The sequence below is a fragment of the Excalfactoria chinensis genome, chromosome 3, assembly GCF_039878825.1.
Source record: "Excalfactoria chinensis isolate bCotChi1 chromosome 3, bCotChi1.hap2, whole genome shotgun sequence".
Classification (NCBI taxonomy): Eukaryota; Metazoa; Chordata; class Aves; order Galliformes; family Phasianidae; genus Excalfactoria; species Excalfactoria chinensis.
This window is the reverse complement of record NC_092827.1, coordinates 101,944,902-101,961,134: the sequence shown is the minus strand read 5'-3', so window position 1 is coordinate 101,961,134 and position 16,233 is coordinate 101,944,902. Positions and strand designations below refer to the sequence as shown.

At 46.5% G+C, this 16,233-nt stretch overlaps 2 protein-coding genes across 3 annotated transcripts; one reads left to right on the top strand and one right to left on the bottom strand.

The window, feature by feature from the left end:
• Positions 1–15: 15 nt before the first annotated feature.
• Positions 16–324, bottom strand: MTLN (mitoregulin). The gene has a single exon (XM_072332782.1). It carries the CDS (start codon positions 190–192, stop codon positions 16–18), a length of 177 nt encoding a protein of 58 aa, XP_072188883.1. The 5' UTR covers positions 193–324.
• LOC140250216 (two pore channel protein 2-like) lies at positions 217–14,140 on the top strand. Of its 2 annotated transcripts, XR_011903122.1 has the most exons (20): positions 217–364; positions 509–591; positions 1,942–2,056; positions 2,594–2,722; positions 2,968–3,084; positions 4,175–4,293; positions 4,491–4,592; positions 5,638–5,764; positions 6,748–6,949; positions 7,554–7,698; positions 9,444–9,629; positions 10,035–10,099; positions 10,394–10,481; positions 10,784–10,853; positions 11,419–11,638; positions 11,907–11,997; positions 12,326–12,439; positions 12,819–12,937; positions 13,182–13,310; positions 13,624–14,140. XR_011903122.1 is itself a non-coding variant. In XM_072332770.1 (19 exons), exons 1-19 carry the CDS (start codon positions 344–346, stop codon positions 13,752–13,754), a joined length of 2,244 nt encoding a protein of 747 aa, XP_072188871.1. In that variant the 5' UTR covers positions 219–343; the 3' UTR covers positions 13,755–14,140. The 2 variants fall into 2 exon arrangements, 1 of the variants encoding a protein (XP_072188871.1); XM_072332770.1 differs by lacking the exon at positions 13,182–13,310 and having other exon boundaries at positions 219–364.
• Positions 14,141–16,233: the final 2,093 nt, after the last annotated feature.

Below are 16,233 nucleotides of genomic sequence, written 5' to 3'. Positions count from 1 at the left end.
CCGGCGGCGCCGGGCTCAGGCCGCCTCCAGCTGCTCCCGGGCGGCGTCCAAGCGGCGCTGCAGGCGGCTCTGTCGCCAGCGGAGGAAACGACGGCGGGCGCGGGCGGCCTGCCAGCCCACCAGCACGCCGGTGGCGAAGGCGGCCAGCAGCGCCCAGCGCACCGCGCGAGGCCTCAGAGCCTCCAGCACCATCGGGGCTGCGGCTACACGCGCTGCGGGCGCTGAGGCTTCTCCGGCTCCTCCTCCTCCTCCCGGCTCCTCCTCCGCCTCCCGTTTCCGCCGGCGGGGGCGGGCCCGTTAAATGCCGCGGGGTTGGCGGGAGGGGTGAAGCGTTTCTCTGGCCATGGCTGAGGCTGCGTCGCAGGTAGCGCCCTCGCCTCGGGCTGGGAAGGTTGGCGGGGACGTAGGGCAGCGTGTGCTTCATCTCCGCCCGCGGGGGGGGGAGGAAGTCTTCCCGAGATATCTCCCTCGCCCCCTAGCACCACCTTACTTGTGGTTCTTTTCCCAGGAGCTCCTGCTGGCAGCAGCGTTTGTCTCTGATGCGCAATACAACAGAAATATTCCTTTTAAGACTTCCCCCGAGGCTGTCAGGTAAGGGGGTCTGCAGGGCTCTGCTACCCGAGGCAGCCTGGGAGGGGGCTGGGGTGAGTTCCTTCTCCCAAAGAGTAGTGAGGCAGAGACACAGCTGTACTGAGAGGTGCTGGGGGGTGAGAGAGCTGCAGAGCCGTGGGGATGTGGCACTGAGGGGTACAGTCGGTGGGGATGGGTTGGGGTTGGACTTAAAGAGGACTTTTCCAACCTCAGTAGCTCTCTATTAGGAGGAGCCAGCCTGTGTGTGCAGAGCTGTGCTGTATAGTAGTTGTGAGGCTAAGTGCCCTTCTTGGGTGGGACTGTAAAGGGCTGATTTGAAACCAGAATGTATATATTAGATACAACTCATTGCATCTTGTAGGAAGACAAATGAGAACTTTTCTTGTTTTTTTTTGGTTTTTTTTTTTTTTCTTCGAGGTAAAAATCAAAATGAATCTGTAGTGCTAACAGAGATTAATGAGTATGGACAGCTCAGTGCTTGCCTGCTTGGAAGGAAGTGCTGGGATGTGACTGCATAGGGTGTGAGTGGCAGGGTTCTGGTAGCCAGGCAGAATATCTCTGTGCCAGCTGTGTTGGTAATGGTGGCAACAGCCCACGTGCACCAACACTTCAGCTAATCCTAGGAGCTTGTAGTGACTCTGCTCAGGTGCTTTTTAGCAAGGATAGTGGCTGCTAGAAGCAAGCAGTCACTAACAGCTTGTTAATTGGCAGTCAGGTAGACGAAATTCCCAAAACCAAAGCTATTTTGCCTGTAATATTGACTCCCCCAAATAGGTGCTGGTACAATATCAGTCCCACTTTTAATTCTCTTAGCTTAGCTATTGGAGCTTCAGGGGTTTTGTACCGCACAAGTGTGTTTACTGAGTAACTGGACAGTTTTTACGTGGTGGTGTCTTAATGCTGTTGTTAAGGACAGCATTGTCATCCACTTTATCACCTGCCTTGTACCTTTGTCTGGGGTGATAACTGGGCAGGTGAGATGATTACCTGGCAATGCAGGCAGCCTACCTATTAGCAGAGAAACCCGGTGCTCTTTCTGTGGATGTTCTTCAAAAGGAGCCACTATTGCAGCCTCCTGTGGAAGATGGAGCTGGATGTGTTCATGATTAATATCATCAGTCATCAGAGGCTTTGCTAGAGGGAACAGGATACTTCTTGACTTGTGTGTGTACATAGAAAAGCTTACCCTGACAGAAACTTTTGAACGCTTCCCTTTTCTATCTATGTTGTTGTACCCTTCTTCCTTTACTGTTTGGGAAGTGTGTGCTGTTTTTCCAAGACAGGCTTGATGACCATGTGGGTACATTTGCTGAACCCCTCATTTATGATGCCACTGTCTTCTCTCTACAGGCTTTATTATCTCTATAACCACTGGTTTATGCGAACGGCCACCTACTTCTTCATCTTTCTCAACCTCTCCCTTGCAGTGTTTGAAGAACCTGCTGTGTATCCAATCCCTTTCCTGGTGAGTTTCCAGGCAGTGCAGAAGTGATAATACAACTACTGTTGTGTTACTCAGTGGTGTGGTTCATGCTTTAGAGACCTTATCAAAGTGTAAGGAGGTGGTTGCTGCTGATCTTCCTGTTCATACTTCCCATATGCTGGAATGGGGTTAAAAATGGGCATAGAAACTAGATAGGGTCCCGTGGACACCCATCCACAGTGGCTGATTTGATTAGGCAGTGTCATATCTTCCATATCTTCAGCCTTTATGTTTTTCTGCACTAGTGTTTGTGATTGATGTACTCCTTAAATCCTAACCAAATACAAAGTTGCAGGCTCTAGCCTGCACTCAACAGGGAATTCCACAAAAGGAAGCCTACAACTATTGCCAATGTATGAGCATGTAGAACAGCCAGCAGCAAAACTCACTGGGGAGAACTTTTATATGGGCCCTATTTATTTTGTCTTGCCCATACCTCAGCCTGAGAATCTTTATATGTATGAAGAAGACTAGAGTTGCTCTTGTTAGTCCTGACAGGAGTCCCTTGTCTGCCTGCAGGCCACTTCTTCAGTGGAGGTGTTGTGCCTTCTGGTGTTCTTTGGCCGACTGATGCACTTTGCAAAAATCACCCGTCGTAATGTGTTTTGGAAGGATACCAAGAACATCTGCATTATGGTTGCAATCCTGGTGAGTTAGGTCTTGGGAGTCACAAAGGCTGAGCTGGGCTATGTGGAGGCAGCTTTTTGTTCCTCCTGTGTCTTTTCTGGGGTCTGTTGCACAAAGGGCTATGGCCAAACCGATTGGTGCATCAGCCTGTTCTCACAAACCTGGTGTATGTGTATCTGCCTTGTCTAGATGGTGAAGATAACTGGATTGGCTCATACATGTTTCCAACCTTGTTTCTGTGGATTTTGATCCTCTTTCTTCTACAGCTGTCTCTGACTGATTTGGCCATATACGGGGCCCTCAGGATATACAACATAAAGAGTGTTCGATGGTCGAGAATAGTAAGGCCCATCTTCCTGGTCAACTTTGCAGAGAGCCGCCAGGTAAGGAATGGATCTAATGGGAGGAATTCCTGCTTCTGGACAGCATGCTGCTTTCTGAGAACTCAGGGAGTGGAGTAGAATGTAGAACAGCAACATTCAGATTCCTTGAAGTGAATTTCTCTGAGATGACCTGGAGCAAGACTTTGAGATGGTTAACAGGGTACATTCACAGGGATGCTGCTTGAGCATAGTGCAAAGTACTACAAAGCATCTTATGCCTGTGGACTGGGTTGCTGCTGTCCAGAGCCCTGAGCGTGCTTGAGACTGAAACCAGAGCATCTTGCCATACACAGTGCTGTCCTGTCATCTTTGCTAAAGACTGAAACTGCGTAGAGAAAAGAATATTTTCCACAAGCTCAGCCTACAGGCTGTGATTCCTTCAGGCTGTATGGAGGACCAATCTTTGTTTGCAAGCAGTTAGTTGCTAGTCTCAGAAGTAGTAAATACAAGCAGTATATACAAATATGTACAAGAAAACTGATTCTCCTAGAGGTTGGGGCCAAGTTACTTATTTCTGGAAGTCTCCTAGGCAAACAAGCACAAATGTTACACAGCTCTCCAAACTGAGCTTGTGGTCCAGATGGGTGGTTTGAACTCTGCTCCCTACTGTCACTGGGAGATCTTTGCCCTCCTACCCAAGACTATTCTGTCCTCATTTGCAAATAAACTGTTGTGCTGTGGAGGCCTGTAGGAGGGAGCAGATGAACTCTTAAGCTTGGAGCATGTTTAGTGCCCTGGAGTGACAGACTTCTGTCTCTGACCAGTCTTTTAGAGCAAGAGCACCTCAGTGGTGCCACAGGGCTGTCTGTCCCTTGTCTAACTGAGTTCATGATGCGGTGTATACCGGGAGGATGAAGAGGAAAGTCCTGGTACTCTTGCACAGGTTTGCCTGAGTAGCAGGGCTATCCTCTTGGTTATCCTAGGTAAGCTTGTGTAAGAGTAGAAAGAGCTCATGCAGTCAGAATCCTTCCTTCCAGGCAGCAGACAAGGCCTTGTGTCCCATTGTGATTGCTTGTAGGTGTTTTGTCCTGATAGGATGGTGATAGGAAAACTGGGCACTGCTTCTAAACACTTCCTTTGTCCCTGACAGATTCGAAGAGCCTTCCGCAGCATCCGCAATACGCTGCCAGAGATCACCTATGTCTTCTTGCTCTTCATGTTTAGCCTTCTCATGTTCTCCCTCATGGCCCTGAAGCTGTTTGGTGAAAGGTGTGGAAACATTTTTAGGTTTTGGGTTTGTTATTTTTAATGCTGGTCAGAGCATGTTCGGATGAATAGCTGTGATCCCTCTTTAGCAGAAGGGATCTGGCAACTCCAGATGATTTCTACTAAATACAAAGTGCTGTTAGTTGCTGGAGTGGGATGTGGTCTCTGTGCTTAACACCAGGTTGTTGCCTTCTTTCTAGGAACCTCCAGACAGCAGAAGGCTTGCCATATTTTAGAGACTACCTAGAAATTGTGTTTGACCTTTATGTGTTGGTGACAACTGCAAACAGCCCGGATGTTATGTATGTATGCTGAGCTTGCAGTCCTTATGTTGTGAACGCTGCTGACCTGCTCCTAGTGGTGGGGAAAAAGAACAACTCTGTTGTGATATAAAGCTGTGATCAGCATTTGTGGCAGATTACATCACTTACTAGGCCCATTTGGGGAATGTGGTGGGGGGAAGTGGGGAGCAGGGTAGAGTCTTCTAATACTACCTACCCATGAAATGAACACTGCTTGTTCTGCTGCTGTGTTGTTTTTTTTCTCAGCTTTCTAGCCTTCTGGCACCAGAAGTATCTCAGTTCAACAGTTAAATGTGAGCACTCGCACTCAGCTATCTGAGCATTGTCTTTTGTGGAAAGCTTTACTTTCCACAAGACCCATCAGCTGAGTAAGGCACAGGCTAAGAGATAAATCCCCTAGCTCATTGATTAGAGCCTTTTCATAAAAAGCAAGAGTGTGCTCTAGTGATTGGATGTCTCTTCTCTCGTGAGGTTAGTGGCAATGTGTATGCGGGCTGTCATAACTTGCACAGCTGTGTTAAACTTATGAGAGGCTTGGACTTCTGAGCTTCACTTGTTTTGAGGTGTTACCATTTCATTGGGAAAGATGGGATTGAGGGTGGAGTGGGACTCTCATTAGTGGGCTGGAGATGTTATGGGGAACAGAACTGGAGTGTTATGGGGACCCCATATTTAAATGGTGAAATACAAATTGTTCTCCTAGGGAACCAAAGCACAAGTGCAGTGAGGTACCCTGAAGCCAATAACTCACCAGTATGACTGAGACCTCAGTTCAAGACTCTGTATGCCTAAACTTAGACATGTTGACAGAAGTTTAATGAGTGTCTTCTTTTCTGCATCATGTCAGTGAGGGACCAATTAAACACAGGATTCAAACTTGGAATTAAACTTTTGTAACTCAACTAGTACACAGAGATTTTTCCTTTTTAATTCCTCCAGGAAGAGTCTTACCTTACTATCCAAAACATTCTGCAATTCATCAGAAAGATGGTTTGGTTTTGTTTATTTCCCTGTCTGCTCAGCAAGTAATGTCTCTTTCTTCTAGGATGCCAGCATTTGACTTCAGCTCATGGTATGCCCTGTTCTTCATTGCCTTTGTCATCATCAACACTTATATCTTCATGTCACTCTTCCTGGCTGTTGTGTATAACAACTACAAAAAACATCTGAAGGTAATAAGTGGAGGGGTGAATTGTGATCAACAACTACCTGCTGTTCTGTGTAACCTTGCGTGGGGGCATCTGGCCTTCCCTTGGGAGGCTTCTGCAAGATGTGGAGAAGGTGAACAGCTTCTCCTGAATACAAAAACATACAGCTTCCAGCCTATACTGGTTCTCTGCAAATAAAAAGCACAAGTCTGCTTTTCATATAATGGAGATTACTGCTAATTGTAAGTGTATGAAATACTCTATTGTGGTGTGTTTGAAGCAGGTAGGAGGTACGTGTCTGTTAGAGGATTAGTTCTAGCAAAGAAAACCACTGCTTCTATGCGGTCTGTTTTCAGTTGGCTGTAAGTACACAGCATGCTTTTGCTGCCACTGCATGGACTCTTAGGGCAAGAGAAGCGTGGAGGAAGGTTGAAATATATCTGAACTCTTGCTTCTTCTGTACCAGCTGAATAGGCACAGTTTGGATAAATGTGATGAGAGCTGGAAATTCCTCGGTGCCCCATGAGGGGGTTGATTCTCCTACCCATTAAGTAGTCTGTTAGGTTTTTCACCAGGCTACAGTCTCCCAAGGTTATGAGCTTCTTCAGTCTGCTTATAATCTCATACAGGGAAAGATCAGCGGTATTCCCTTATAGATGGGAAATGTGTGTGGATGTATCCTCTTTCCTTCTGTGACCAGCAGGCATGCAGATCCTGTGATGTTTGGGAGATATTGCCTCATCTCCTTCCTGTTTGATACTATCCTTTGTCTTCCCTTCCATTTGTTTCAGTGCACCTCCCAACAGTAAGCAATCCAGTGATCCCTCCAGAGGCCTGTGGTTGCCCATTAAATGGCATTTCTCATCACCCCGTTGATTTTTTTTTTGCTGTACATTATGTCTAGTATTACTCCAAACTTGTTCTTACATCTCTGTGCTGGGAAAATAAGACAAACAAAGTAAGGGGAAGTGTGATCGAAGCTGCCTGAATCTTCTCATTCTTTTTAGAATGAGATCCGTACGCTTGCTTATATGAAGCGCCGCAAGATGATAGAGGCCTTCAACCTCCTGAAGGAAGAGGAGGGAACACTGTCTGTGGTTAGAGAAGCCCAGTGGAAGCAGCTTGTCAAGCTTGTGGCTCCTGATATCAGCAGCTCCCACAGAGAGTTGCTGCTACGCATCTCAGATGATGAGCAGAAGGGTTTCATAGGTGAGCAGTGGGGCACTCTGCACAGGGACTGAGGAGGAGCTTGGTTCCAGAGTTGTGCTGCTGGGACTTGTGGTATGTAATGGATTGAGAGGGACTTACTTCCCTCTCCAGATTATTCGAGTCCTGAAGGGCTGTTCTTTGTGCCTGTGCTCTATGCTGTGGGCAGTCCTTCATGGCCATTTGTCATCAGGCCAAGTTCCCTAAGAAGGGTTCTTCCTCTTCTCAGCACAGGACAAACATGACTTCCCTTATTAGCAGATTCCTCCAAATAATGTAGCATATATTCTTTTAGAGCCACTTGCTTTGTGTTGTCTGGAGACAGAATACTGGGAGAGATGGGCCAGTCTCATCATGCTAGGTCACTAAAGATTTTTCTTGTTTTCTTTGGCCATGCTTTGAGCCAGTCTGTCAGGAAGGGGATGGAGGAGCTGCTTAAGCACTGAATTTTACCTGTTTTGTGGTGGATACCTCTTTGGAATTGTGCTTTCCTGGCTGCAGAGGTATTGAGTCCAGGTTGCTGCAACTCATATTCACATAGGTTTGCCAGACAAGGCTGTTTTTAAATGACAATGGACTGATGTTTAGTGCTCTCTCCCTGCTGCAGATAAGAAGTCCTTTGTACAGCTGGCAGATCTGCTCAACATCCAGGTGATTACCCTGAAAATACGCAGTCATCCATTGGGGCGGTGGATGCCTCGTATATACAAATCAGCAGCAAGTCAGTTTCTGCGCAGTGTGGTTAGGCACAGGTAAGTCTGTATTGGTGGAACAAGCAGCTCCTAACATGTGAAGCACTGTGGAGCAGTACTGTTGTAAGTAAATGCTGTTCTGGGTGTCATCCTGAAAGGTGCAGGCTCTATTCAGGCAAACTGGGGGTTCTGCTTTTGAAAATGCTTTGTGAATTAACTGCTTTTAGCCTACTTTTGCTAGGTGTGGAGAAAGTAGGCTTGGATGTTGATGGCTCTGTGTCTCTTCCAATCCCACACGTTCTTAAATAAGTGCTGAGTGTAAATAGTTTTCTCTGAAAGCAGGCAGTGCTTTATGGCCTGCTTAAGACCAGACTAAAGGCTTTACTGGAAAGTGGCTGGATGTGTCTCTGGGCAGCCTGGTCTGGTGGTTGGTGACCCTGCACACAGCAGGGGAGTTGAAATTAGATGGTTGCTGTGGTCTTTTTCAACCCAGGCCATTCTATGTTTTTATGGAAGTGCTGATCTTAAGTCGGCAGTAAAATCTGCACTGTATTATTTCATCATCTTTTATTAAATTGGTGCTGTGAGCTTCTAGTGCTCTGCTTCACATCTGAGTCTTCCCAGAAATGCAGAAGTTATTAAGGTTGGGAGGGACTTCTAGAGATAGTCAGGTGTAACCTCCCTGCTCCAAGCAGGGTCAGATAGAATAGGTTTCTCAAGATTGTGTCCAGTTGAGTTTTGAATATTTGCAAGGAAAGACTCCACAACCTCTGTGTGATCTGTTCCAGTGTTTAAAACTGAGGATGGTCAAAAAGAAGGGGAAAGAAGCTATCTTGCTTAAATGGAATTTCCTGTATTTCAATTTGTTTCTATTGCCTCTTATGCTTTCACTGGATACCACTGAGATGAGTCTGGCTCTATCTTCTCTACACCTTCCTATTAGGTATTTATACGAATTAAGACTACCCCCTTTCTTCCCTTCAGGCTGAACATCACCAGGTTTCAGGCTGAACATCAAAGCTTTGTGTCAGGTTACTATGTTCTTTTAATCGTTTTTTCGTGCCCCCTTTGTTGCACATGCTCCAGTAGGTTCATGCTGGGAAGCCCAGATCCTGCCACAGCACTTCAAAGGAGGCCTTCAGCATTCCTGGCCTGTTCACAGCTCTCCTACTAAGGTAGCCCAGGATGCTGTTGGTCAGCTTTGCCACCAGGGTGCATTGCTGGCTCAGGTTCTGCTTGTCGACCAAGACACCCCTCTCTCCGTATAGGGCCAGCTAGGTGCACTGCGGAGCTGCTTTTCAGTTGATCCATCCCATCTGCCCAGCTGCCTTCCTCCCCTTTTTCCACAGCAGCAGGACTTTGCATTTCCATTTGAAAATGAAGAGACAGACTTCTCTCCATCCACTTCCCCAGCATACTCAGTTCCATCTAATTGTAGCATACCCATCTCCTTCCAGTTTTATTTACGGACTTCTGTTTCACTTGTCCAGTTCTTCTGCTTGATAAATGCTGCTTGACTTGGTAGAAGTCAGCTGTAATAAATTTGAGGGCTTAACACTTGAAAGTACTGGCAGTGGTGTACCTGGAAGGCTGTGTTCTGTGCTTGCAAGACTTAAAGAGTAAAACTTAACTCCACGGTAACTTCCCAACACTCAGATTTTGCAAGAGCTGATGGGTAGTTACCTAAATTATAATGTCAGAGGGAGCAGGCAAAGAACTCCTGAAGTAACTATTGTTTTTTTTACCTTCTTGAGAATGGTGAGCTGACTGTTTTTGTTGTTGTTTTGTTTTCTCTCTGCTTGCAGGGGATTTGTGTGGACTTATGATGTGATCATTCTAATAAATGCAATCTTCATTGCTCTGGATGAGGAAAGCCCTTATATTTCTTATGCAGAGTGGGTCTTCCTTGCTTTATATATAGTTGAGATACTTCTGAAACTATACACATACGAACCAAGGGCATTCTTTGGCAAAAATCAGTTCTGGAACTGGTGAGTGTGCATTACTGTGAGATCTTTGTGTTCTGTTTGTCAAGAAATGAAAGTCTGAGGAAAAAGGTTTCCAGAGACAATTTGTGTTCCATGATGCAGTTAAAATGAGTTTGTGTGAGAGGACAGTGCGCTCTTTCCTGTCTAACAGACTGCTGTTCTCTGCCCCTCTGCTAGCTCCAGTCAGTTGTGACTGCAGTGTATGAAAATAGTGGCTGGGCAGGGGAAAGTATTTTGCTAAACATAGCTTTCCCATGTCCCTCTGTTGCAAGTAATTCTGAGATGAAGCAGGGCTGTCTGCTACACAGAAGTAGTGACCCTTCTTCCTCTCATGTATGTCATGTGGGAGCTTAAGTGCCCAATTTGTGTTGCCCACAAATCTAACAGCACTGCCTTCCCTCATGCTAGGTTTGATACCCTCATCATCTTTGCTGCCTTGACTGCAACGATACTCAATACCACCCTGAAATCGAGTAAGTGCAGCTTGAGCAGCCTGCATGCATCTGGGAGACTCTGTGGTTTTGAGTTGTCTTTTGCCATCATCTTGAGGGAGGCTTTTTGGCAGGATAATGGAATTCATATAGGGTTTCTAAGAACCAAGTGTGTTGTGTTTTTTGTTTATTTTTTTTTTTCCCCACACTGATGACTACCTGTTGTGGTGTTTAAGTGTTTAACAAGGACACAACTCTTAAAGATGTAAGAACGTGCTTTATATTGATACTTACCTGTCTGTTTTTCAGAAGACAAATCTTTTTTTCTCTTCTCAGCCACAAAGTATAACACTCAGCAGATCCTGGACATTGTCTTCATATTACGGGTCCTCAGGCTAATAAGGATTGTTGACAGTGTTCAAAGGTGATGAACAGAATGGGGTAGGGATATGTTTGCGGGGCAAGCTGGATCAGGCTGGCAGAAATGGTGCTTTAAGCTGCTCTGTAGGGACTACTTTAGATTAATCATGGCAATTGAAGAAAACATCCCAAGGCCTTGTCTCAACTTGCCTGGGATGAACCCAGCTGTTGCAACCTCTCTGCAGTGATAAATAAGGATACGTGGGGAGCTCATGCTGGATGGGATGTAATCAGTAAGCATGAGCTTTTAAAAAAAAAAAAAAAAAGCCTCCCCATAGTAGTGTTATCATAAATCATTTGCTGTAGGTTCCGAGTCATCATGAACACGCTGATAAACATCGTGCCGACCATGCTGACATTTGGAGGGCTGACTCTGGTAAGAAAACCTGCTATCTCTGCTCAAAGCATTCAGTTTAGCAGAGATGTATTGTAAGTCTCACATCTGGTTTTCAAGAGGATAAACACAAATGTTTGGGAGTTGTACACTGAGTTTCAGTGGCCTACTTGGTTCTTAGTTATTGCACATCTTCACGTGTACAGAAGGGTTGGGTTAATTGCCAGTTGTCAGGTCAGAAATTGCCAGGGCATTGTGTCCTCCGTGGGGCAGCAAAGGTGTTCTGTGCAGTCTAGGCCTTGAGTACTATAAGGAATAAAATTATGGTTTGGGCAATAAGCTGAATGAGAACTCTTATTTTGTAAAATCCCTTTTTAATAATAGGTTTTCCTCTTAGGATTTTAGAATGTTTTGTTTCTGTGTATTTGGCCTGCAGTTCAGGGCAGGAATAAGTCAAGTAGTTGCTTTTGAGGGGGCTTAATCTCTTAAGACTATGCTACTCTGCAAACTGTTGAATCAGTAAAAACTGAAAAGCTGCTGGAGCTTTTAAACCTGCCATGGGGCTTTCTGCTCAGTGGAGAACCTGTAATGATGTTTCTCTTCCCAGGTTGTGTACTGTATATTTGCTATAATTGGTATGGAGTTATTCCAAGGGAAAATACAGTTCTTCCCTGCAAACTCAAATGCTCCTTATGCCATGGAATGTGGAAACCAAGTTCTCAAGGATTCTTTGTTTGCCCGTGGAAAATACTGCAAGAACAACTTCAACAACTTTGCATCTTCCTTCATTGTTCTGATGGAGCTTACTGTAGTCAATCAGTGGCATGATATCCTTTGTTTGTAGTGGACTGTACAAAACTAGAACTTAGTGACCCATGTTTCCCTTCTCCCTTAAGCCCTATTTTTTTTCCATTGTATTCACTGTACCTATGCACTTAGTGTCAAACCAAAATACAGGAATGTTCCCTGCACAGTACTTGTTATTATCTTCCTCCTGAGGGCTACTGCTAGGAAGTTTTATCTGGTCCCTCCCTTAGCACTACTGTAGAGCAAGATCTTCTCCTTTAGCGGTTTTGTCCTTAATTCCCTTTATACTCTTTGCCAATGGATTTGCCAGTGTGACTGCTCAGCCTGCGAAGCTTTATTTCATTGCTTTCCACATTGTGATGGTTATAATTATTGTCAAGTAAGTTTCTGGGTTTTCTCTTATCCTTAGTGGAGTGAAGAGGGGCTCTGACCCTTGCCAGGGCAGTGTTTATGATACAGAGATCATTTATGGTGTGCTGCTCTGACATGCATCCTGCCCCTCTCTTTTGAAGAGCCTCTTGCATCTGTTTTTAACTCCACAGAGTGGTATTCTGCCTTAGAGCACATCGTCTCCAGCAGACATTGCCGCAAGCCCTCAGTACCTAGAGCTGGGCTACGAGCCTGTCTAATTAGAGTAGTTGATGTCTGAAGCTGGAGAGTTTCCAGTAAGGAAAAGCTGCTGTGATTCTACTTCTCATTTCTTTCAGCATCTTTGTGTCATTCATCTTGGAAGCTTTCTTTGTGGAGTACTCCCTAGAGAAGAGTGAAGTGGAGACAGCCATTGAGCAGAAAATCCAGGAGCTGGGAATGGGAGTTCAAGAGTAAGCAAGCCCCCTCAAACAGTAGTGCTGTGTGGTTGGCTTGGCAACACCAGTGAGAGCAGTGGGACTGCAGGAGATGCTTCCTTCCATCTCTGGGTGTGAACTGAGGCTCTTCTTCCTTATCACAAAGATCTTGCTAATCTGTTATGACCTTAAAGGTCTTGGATGGCAGTAGAAAGTAAATCACTTTCCCTTGGAGGTGGGAGCACAGTGAACTGTCTGCCTCACTGAGCTTTTCTGGCTTTAGACTGTCATCCAGGGGCAGGAGAGGTGCTGGAGACCAACAGTGTAACCATGATGCTTCTCTTGCCCAAGAGTGCATTGCTGGTGTGTTTTCACGTGGGCCCCTGTAGGATAACTTCTGATCTTTCTTGTGCAGGGAGGCACTCCAGGATGAACAACTCCTCGATAACATGGAGAGTGCTGACAACGACCTTGAGGGGGAAGGTGGAACAAAGGCACAGCCTAAAGGGCTGGTGTTCAAAATTGCCTCCAAACGTAAGTGTTGCCCTACAGGTTCTTTCAGAGCTGTGGTGACTGCTGCCATTATGTCTTATTTTTTTGTTTAGAAGGCCAAGGCTCTGAACTGTCCCTGTTAGTTGCTCTGTCTCTGAGGAAGTTCCCAAGCACTTCTGCTTTCTTTGAGCTATGAAAACAGCTAAAACTTGGCTAGAGTTGCATTGAGAACTGCGGACTTTGCTGTTTCCTTTTAATTCTGGAGCAGTTTTTCCTTCTTTTACAGTGTGTGCTTGTCTTCAGTAGCCAGTCTGTGGAAACACTGCCTTGGTGGCTGAGGTCTTGCTATTGCCAAGAAGCCTGTCTTCTCTCCTTCCTGTATGCACTCCGAACTCCTCCTGGCTTAGATCATGGGGTGACTATCCAGTGCTTTCCTCTAGTTCAGTGCCTTCTTTTTCTTCCACTAGATTTCTTGCTGTACCTCTAACCCATGCTGGCTGGGATCACAAATCAGTTGAAGAACATGTGGGAATTGGAGTACCTGAATCTTTAAAATAGGAGTCTGTTCTTTACAAGGGCTCAAAGTGTTGAAAGGCAGATGAGGCATTTTTCTTGCCTCTGGAGTGTGAAACGGTGGGAGCAGCCTTTGAGTAAGAGCTCTATTAAGGTGTTTATGTTGGGAAAAATGGACGTTAATGCTTACAGTAACTCTCTTTTGCCACCTCCAGGGTACAGGACAGTTGATGCTCTGCTTCAGCGTATGTTTGAGGCAGAGATACCTCTTGAAGATGAAGGCCCTTCTTTTGAAGAGATCTTAAACTTGTCCCCTGGTGATCTTACGTCTGAAAGAGCTGTGTAACGTGTGGGGCAAAAAAAGTGGTCAACAAGGCGGAGCTAATCCTCAGCTGCACAGATCTCCAGCACATTTTCTGGCTGCCTGCCTTCAGTCACTGTGGTCAGGTACATCATAGATGAGATTTAAACAGTTGAAGGGGCAGCTGATGTGGGAAATGGCGTTGTCATGTAGAGGAGCCTTATCTCATGTAAAGTCTCACATAAATGTGGAAACTGGAAGTGCTATTACAGGAGAGCAGATGGAGGGTTTGTGTATCTGGCTGTGTAAGCCAAGTGCAGTATTCAATATGTTATGAAATACTTATTCCTTATAACTGGAATCTTGTATTACAGCACTTTTATATGCATATATGGAGCAAAGTAAGCTGCATTAAACAGTTCTTGTTAGTACACTGAATTTAGCAGTTAATTATTGACATCTGTTATTGTTTAATGGTGGGAGGTGACTGGGTTTGCTGTGTGATGAACTGCTACCATACACAGAGCCCATGACCATGGCCTGTGTTCATCAGTAACAGGTTACTACTAAACTTCAGAGTTAATGACAAGGAAAAGGATCCTTATAGAAGCACAGAAGGGTGACTATTGAGCTCCAACCCCTGCCATAGGCTGGCTGCCCCCACCAGCTCAGGCTGCCCTGGGCCCATCCAACCTGGCCTTGGGTACCTCTACGGATCACAGAATCATCAAGGTTGGAAAAGACCTAAAAGATCATCCAGTCCAACCGTTTACCTATTACCAACAGCTCCCACTAGACCATGTCCCTCAACACAACATCCAGTCGTTCCTTGAACACCCCCATGGTCGGTGACTCCACCACCTCCCTGGGCAGTCCATTCCAATGCCTGACCACCCTTTCTAAGAAGTAATATTTCCTAATGTCCAGCCTGAATCTTCCCTGCCACAGCTTGAAACCATTCCCTCTAGTCCTATCACTAATGACATGTGAGAACCTCCCTTCAGGAAGTTATAGAGAGCTATAAGGTCTCCCCTGAGCCTCCTCTTCTCCAGGCTGAACATTCCCAGCTCCTTCAGCCTCTCCTCATAAGGCCTGTGCTCCAGACCCCTCACCAGCTTAGTAGCCCTTCTTTGAACATGTTCCAGGGCCTCGATGTCTTTCTTGCAGTGAGGGGCCCAAAACTGGGCACAGCACTTGAGATGCAGTCCCAGGGGCTGCAGCCCCAGGTGCACAATCACCTCTCTGCTCCTGCTGGCAACACAGCAAGCCAGGATGCCACTGGCCTTCTTGGCCACCTGGGCACACTGTTGGCTCTGATTCAGCTGAGCATCAATCAATACCCCCAGGTCCATTTCCTCTACACAGTCCTCCAGCCACTCCGCCCCAAGCCTGTAGTGTTGCCCAGGGTTGTTGTAGCTGAAGTGCAAGACCTGGCATTTGGTCTTGTTGAACCTCATCCCACTGGCTTCAGCCCAGTTCTCCAGCCTGTCCAGATCCCTCTGTAGGACCTTGCTACCCCCAGGCAGATCCACACTCCCAGCCAATTTGGTGTCATCTGCAAACTTACTGAGGGTGCACTCAATGTCCTCATCCAGGTCATCAATGAAGATACTGAAGAGGACAGGCCCCAGCACCAACCCCTGGGGAGCACTGCTCGTGACCAGTCGCCAGCTGGATTTAACTCCATTCACCACCACTCTCTGAGCTCGGCCCTCCAGCCAGCTCCTTACCCAGCCAAGAATGTACCTGTCCAAGCCATGGACTGCAAATTCTACAGGAGAATACTGTGGGAGACAGTGTCAAAGGCTTTGCTGAAGTCTAAGTAGATCACATCAACAGCCTTTCCCTCATCCAGCAGATGGGTCACTAGATCATAGAAGGAGATCAGGCTGGTCAAGCAGGACCTGCCCTTCATGAACCCATGCTGGCTAGGCCTGATTCCCCAAGTTGTCCCACACATGCAGTGTGATCTCTCTCAAGACAATCTGTTCCATAACCTTCCCTAGCTCCAAGGTCAGGTTGACAGGCCTGTAGTTCCCTGGATCTTCCTTACAGCCTTTCTTGTAAATGGGAGTCACATTGGCAAGCCTCCGGTCTTCTGGGACCTCACCAGTCAACAAGGAGTGCAAATAGATGATGGAAAGCAGCTTGGCTATCACCTCCACCAGTTCCCTCAGCACTCTCATCCGGCCCCATGGACTTGTGGCAGTCCAGTCAGAGTAGTGAGTTCCTGACTGTTTCTTCCAGGGAAGATGGGGCACTCACAGCTCTTAGGGCAGCAGTGCCAGGGCCTTATTGAACCTCGTTAGGTTCTCCTAGGCCCACTCTTCATGTCTGCTCAGCTCCCCTTGGGTAGCATCCCTTCCTCTGTATCAGCTACACCACTCAGCTTGGTGCCTTCAACAGACTTGCACTGAGGGTGCACTCAGTCTCCATCTGCACCACCGATTAAGATGCTGAGGAGCACTGGTCCTAATGGGGGGACCTGGGCATAGGGACATGGACCTCGACCTTTAGGCCAGAC

Bases quoted from the DNA above. Each gene is read 5' to 3' on its own strand.
- MTLN (XM_072332782.1), bottom strand. From the start codon at position 192: ATGGTGCTGGAGGCTCTGAGGCCTCGCGCGGTGCGCTGGGCGCTGCTG.
- LOC140250216 (XM_072332770.1), top strand. From the start codon at position 344: ATGGCTGAGGCTGCGTCGCAG. The intron at 4,593-5,637 runs GTATGTATGCTG...TCTTTCTTCTAG, and splicing joins GCAAACAGCCCGGATGTTAT to GATGCCAGCATTTGACTTCA. The intron at 10,482-10,783 runs GTGATGAACAGA...CATTTGCTGTAG, and splicing joins ATTGTTGACAGTGTTCAAAG to GTTCCGAGTCATCATGAACA.